This window comes from Ranitomeya variabilis, chromosome 4 (assembly GCF_051348905.1).
Source record: "Ranitomeya variabilis isolate aRanVar5 chromosome 4, aRanVar5.hap1, whole genome shotgun sequence".
In the NCBI taxonomy this organism is placed as follows: domain Eukaryota; kingdom Metazoa; phylum Chordata; class Amphibia; order Anura; family Dendrobatidae; genus Ranitomeya; species Ranitomeya variabilis.
The window spans coordinates 641,638,085-641,643,547 of record NC_135235.1 but is presented as its reverse complement, the minus strand read 5'-3'; the positions used below and the strand labels follow the sequence as shown (position 1 = coordinate 641,643,547).

The 5,463-nt window shown below is 40.7% G+C and overlaps 3 protein-coding genes across 4 annotated transcripts in view; all 3 read left to right on the top strand.

Annotated features, from left to right (window-relative positions):
• The window catches only part of LOC143767357 (uncharacterized), a 340,694-nt gene that overhangs the window by 216,297 nt on the left and 118,934 nt on the right, over positions 1-5,463 (top strand). The window lies entirely within an intron of this gene.
• LOC143767363 (uncharacterized) overlaps positions 1-5,463 on the top strand; it is a 127,794-nt gene that overhangs the window by 92,217 nt on the left and 30,114 nt on the right. The gene's annotated exons all lie outside the window — the stretch shown is intronic.
• Positions 252-4,128, top strand: LOC143767381 (uncharacterized). Its single transcript, XM_077255682.1, has 7 exons — positions 252-443; positions 535-639; positions 734-870; positions 945-1,151; positions 1,337-1,420; positions 2,689-2,942; positions 3,074-4,128. Exons 1-7 carry the CDS (start codon positions 267-269, stop codon positions 3,691-3,693), a joined length of 1,584 nt encoding a protein of 527 aa, XP_077111797.1. The 5' UTR covers positions 252-266; the 3' UTR covers positions 3,694-4,128.

Sequence of the window (5,463 nt, the reverse complement as noted above, 5' to 3'; positions counted from 1 at the left end):
GTAGGTCAAGTTTATACCGCACCTGCAATTTGAATTTCTACTGTCATGGGGATGGAAAATGCCATAAAAAATCATCATGGGAAAGGAGGATTATCAGAAAGTCTATATTTCATTACTTGTACCGCCATCCAAGGCTGGGACAAAGTAATGTTTAGCTCATCTTGCCAATCCACAATTCCCGTGCAATCCAATAAAAACATAGAAACGAATGTACCTGTAACATACCTACTTTTATCACCCATAGATTGGAATCTGCGCCTCTCACCATGGCTGATTGTCGCAAAATTTTGACAGTGGCCAAGCCTCACATCTCTGATATCTTTACACGAGCACAATTGTGCATTAAGCTGATTGATAAGGAGAAGACTTTGGCATGTTATTATCTTCAGGCTGTTCTCGTCTATAAATATTTGCGTAACCCATCTGAGATCAAAAATCTAATGGTAGGTTTAATATAATTAACCAACTTAGCATATTGGTGATAGATGCAGCTTCGCCATATCTTATGTATTTTCTATGTTCCTCATCTTATAGGTAAAAGAATGGATTGAGAGGGAGAAATTGCATGTTGATGGACAGCTGGTGACAATAGTAAAGTCAATAAAAAGTATTGTTATACTGCAGGATGAGGATGAGCAGGTAAATGTTAAAAACATGAACATACAGCACAGCATTATATGAATTAAGGTTTTGCTATTGGCAATCATATTTTTTACACATTTCCCTTTGACAGAATTTCTGCACATACTTTGAAAAGATTAGGCCAACTGTTCAGCCAGAGGATGTAAATAAGGCGCTTGAATTCTTTGTGTCCTGCAAGGGGAAAAGAATCTTGAATCCTGTCAAAGACATGGAGCGCTTCCAGAAGAAGTTAGTAATAAATGAGGCCCTCCTTGTTTTTTCTTCCAAGCATTTACCACTACTAACAAATGTTTTATCCGCAGGTATGGGCTGCCCATAATAACATGGACGAGGTCAATAAACATATATAAAAAGTGGGCTGAAGAAAATCTTTCCCAAGTGGAAAGAGACCAGGCCAATGCATATTTGCAGCTTGACACCAAACCAGACACCGTGGATACATCTCTATTGGCGGCCGGGATGTTATTAGTAGCCACACTAAAGGGAGACGATGAAGCAGGAACCTCCGAGTAAGAGACCTAACTTTATCTCCACAGGCATTCCCAAAATCCATCTTTTCATTGCATGAGACTTAAGTAATTATGCCTTTTAGCATAAATGATTCCTACTAAATTCTTTGTTAAGTAGTCTACTAGGTAACAACACCTTTTATCAGTTTTTCATATCTTAACGGTCTTTTTTTTTAACTTCACAGATCTACATTGCCCAAGAGGCGGAGGATCACAGCAGAAGAAGGCAGCGAGGGACAAACTAATGAGGAAGAGACAGAAGGCGCTGGGTAGGAGACCAAAAACATACTGTATGATGCCCCCACAATTCCTCCACAATACCATCCACACACTATGATAACCCAACTGTACCCCCTTCAACTACCCTGGCAATGAATAGTAGCCCCAGCACAGTATAATCCACAAATGTGACCTCCCCGTACAGCCCTGCATGCAGTACAAGGGGCCTATATATAGTATAATGGCCCCTACCATCCCTGCACATAGTATAATGACCCCCACACAGATCTCCGCACGGTCTTTTGAACCCCACACAAGCTTCACATTGTATATTTGCTTGCTCACAATATAGTGACCCTCAATTAGGCCTCCATAAAGTATAAAGGCTCCGTCATAGCCATACACATAATATAATGCCCTCCACAAAGCCATCCAAATATTATAATGGCCCTACATAGTCCTCCATTTGGTATAATGTAACCCCATTGCCTTCTATAAAAAAAGTGTAAAAAAAATGATTCCCCATAGTCTATCTATATATATATATATATATAATTGTCTAAGGGTTTTTCTGTCTGTCCTTGAAATCCCGCGTCTCTAATTGGTCGAGGCCCAGGCGCCCTCGACCAATCAGCGACGGGCACAGTATCGACGATGATGTCATAAAGGTTGCCTCGACCAATCAGCAGACGGGCACAGTCTGCCGCGAATTCTGGAATCATCATTGTCCATATACTACGGGGACATGCATATTCTAGAATACCTGATGTGTTAGAATCGGGCCACAATCTAGTATATTATACACCACACATAGTCCTCAATATAATTTAATCTAGCCTTTACCTGTATATAATATTATGCAATCTCCATAGTACTCAATTATAAAGCAGCTTCTATAGTTCTTCATATAGTATAATGTAGCCTCTATAATCCTCCACGTAGTCTCTATATTTATCAATATTGCAAAATGTAGCCTCTATACTACTCTGCATAGGATACAGCCTCTATTATCCATATAGCATAATGTGTAACTACAGTCCTATCACCAATAGCGTAATGTGGCCCTACAGTCCTGTGATCCCTAACCTAATGGGGCCATGCAGTAAATAATAGTTAATATATTTAATTGTGTATTAAACATAAATTGATTATATAGTCAATAATTTTTATCACAAATAACTTTGCGGCACCTTCCCTTTAAGCAATTATGTCTTTTAGCATATGATTAATTCCAAATTCTTGGTTAAGTCGTCTAGTAAGGAACAACACCACTTTCAGGATCTCATAACTTATAATCTCTCTCTTTTTAACTTTACAGAAGTTTCATTGGCACTGCAGGAGAAGGCGGCAATCGAGGACATTCTGAGGCGGAACAAACAGACAAGGAAAAAACAGTCCAACAGGCTGAAAAACTGTTCCATTTCAGCAGACTAATTAAAAAGTACCCTGTTGGAGTGGACGATGATCCGCCGACCCTGTCCGCCTGCAGTCAGTACACCGAGAATTTTGCGAAGTACTGTCAGGATAAATGGAGGCGGGAACAGTACAATTTACGGGTTTCAAATGCAATCGGTAAGTTTTTTTAATGGATTGATTTCTAATTTTCATTTTAATTCTGTCTAGCAGACGATGTATTCTTTGGGATGTGCTGCCTTAACATTTTATGTTTGCTGAATATTTTACAGTATTGTTTTTTCTTGTAGATTTTTTCAGGCATTTCCCCAAAGAAAAAGACCTAAAGAACTATTTGAAAAAACAGCATTGGACAACCAATCTACCTGGCCTACAAGATGTCCAAAGTGGATGGATGCCAAAACCAAAAAGAGGGGATCCAGAGCATGTTACCAAGCTTCAAGAAATGATTAGGTCACAAAAATGGAGAGGCCTTATCATCACAAATGATAAAACGAAAGGTGAAGGACTCCACACGACTCGTGGATTAACCAAGGGTGACATCATTTGTGACTATCATGGGGCGCTTATAGCAGGAAATGAGGCTGAAATATTACAATCAACCGTGCATGAAAATGAATGCTATATGTTTTTTTTTAATATTGGAAAAGAGGTGTGGTGTTTTGATTCCAGGGAGGCTCCATGCAAATGCCACCCAGACATGCCATCAACATTTGGACGAAAGATCAATCATTCACAAAAAAATTACAATGTGAAACCTGTCGTTAAATACATACTTGACGATCACACCCCATCAATCCTATTTACGGCTATTTGTGATCTCAAACCAGGGGTAGAACTTTTGTTTGATTATGGTGTCAAAAAGAATCAATTTGGAGAAGCTTCAAATATCTCATGGCTGAACACATGACTGTAACATTTAAAAAAGTATTTTACTTTATAGGTTTCCCCTTTTTTGCGCAGCTTTCCTCAAGTTAATTTGGTTTCCTTCCGCACCCCAAAGACATGCTGATAGGGAATCTGGATTGTGGACCCAATGTGGACACTGTTTTGGGTTTATGGAAAGCACTGTGAAGTTAATTGCACTTTATGGCTGCCATCACACTAGCAGTATTTGAACAGTATTTTACATCAGTATTTGTAGCCAAAACCAGGAGTGGGTGATAAATGCAGAAGTGGTGCATATGTTTCTATTATACTTTTCCTCTAGTTGTTCCACTCCTGGTTTTGGCTTACAAATACTGATGTAAAATACTGACCAAATACTTCTAGTGTGACGGCAGCCTATAACTGAATAAATTTTTGTTGCTATTGTTATTATTGTCAAAAGTAATATAAATAAATATTTTCCTTTTACCATTTCCTTACTGGTGTTATGTTTAAATTAGTTGGGCCCACACTTTAAAAAAAATGTAAATATTCAGAGGATGAGAGCCGGCTATTGTTTTTTTGGCACTAGTAGCCGGCTCTCACTGTAGATTATGACATTGAGGATGAGAGCTGGATATTGGGCTCTCTGCCTCTCTATCATTCTCTGTCTTCATGCGCCTGTCTGCGCCTCACTGTGCCTCATTGCGCCTCTCTGTGCCTCTTTCTGTGCCTCACGGTGACTCTCTCTCGCTGTGCCTTGGCAATGCAAATTTAGAGACTGGTGAAGTGATCCAAATATGTCACATTGAACAGCCCAGTTTGTTGCTGATTAGCAGCAGAAGATGTGAGTCTTCTCTCTATCGCGTTATGTGTCTCACTGTGCCCGACCCAGCTTATATGTGCCTTTAAATAACTGTCTGTGACTTTCTCTGCCTCTCTATCATTCTCTGTCTTCATGCGCCTCTCTGTGCCTCTTTGCGCCTCTCTGTGCCTCGGCAACGCAAATTGAGAGACTAGTGAAGTGATCCAAATATGTCACATTGAACAGCCCAGCTTGTTGCTGATCAGCAACAGAAGATGTGTCTTCTCTTTATCGCGTTATGTGCCTCACTGTGCCTCTGTGTGCCCGACCCAGCCTATAAATGACCCAGCCTTTAAATGACTCGCTGTGACTTTCTCTGCCTCTCTATCATTCTCTGCCTTCATGCGCCACACTGTGCCTCATTGCGCCTCTCTGTGCCTCTTTCTGTGCCTCACTGTGCCTCTCTCTCGCTCACTGAGCCTCGGCAATGCAAATTGAGAGACTGGTGAAGTGATCCAAATATGTCCCATTGAACAGCCCAGTTTGTTGCTGATCAGCAACCGAAAATGCGAGTCTTCTCTTTATCGCGTTATGTGCCTCACTGTGCCTCTTTTTGCCTCTGTGCATCTGAAAATATTCTGAGGATGTGACCCGGCCATTGTACTCATTTTTGGCACAATTCGCCACCTCTCAATGAAGAAAATGACGTACTGAGGATGAGACCCGGCTATTATTTTCATTTTTGGCACAATTAGCCGGCTCTTACTGTTAAATATGACGTACTGAGGATGAGACCCGGCTATTGTATTCATTTTTGGCACAATTAGCCGGCTCTTACTGAAGAAAATGACATACTGAGGATGAGAGCCGACTATTGTACTCATTTTTTGCACAATTAGCCGAGTCTCCCTGATGAAAATGACATACTGTCCCAGCCTAAATGTGCCTTTCAATGACTCTCCATCTTTCTCTGCCTTCATCTGCCTCTCTGCGCCTCACTGTGCCTCA

What these genes read in the sequence shown, in the direction of transcription:
- LOC143767381 (XM_077255682.1), top strand. Translation starts at nt 267, where the DNA reads ATGGCTGATTGTCGCAAAATTTTGACAGTGGCCAAGCCTCACATCTCT. An exon ending in CTGAGATCAAAAATCTAATG is followed by an intron (nt 444 to 534) that starts GTAGGTTTAATA and finishes CTCATCTTATAG; the next exon opens with GTAAAAGAATGGATTGAGAG. An exon ending in GATGAAGCAGGAACCTCCGA is followed by an intron (nt 1,152 to 1,336) that starts GTAAGAGACCTA and finishes TTAACTTCACAG; the next exon opens with ATCTACATTGCCCAAGAGGC.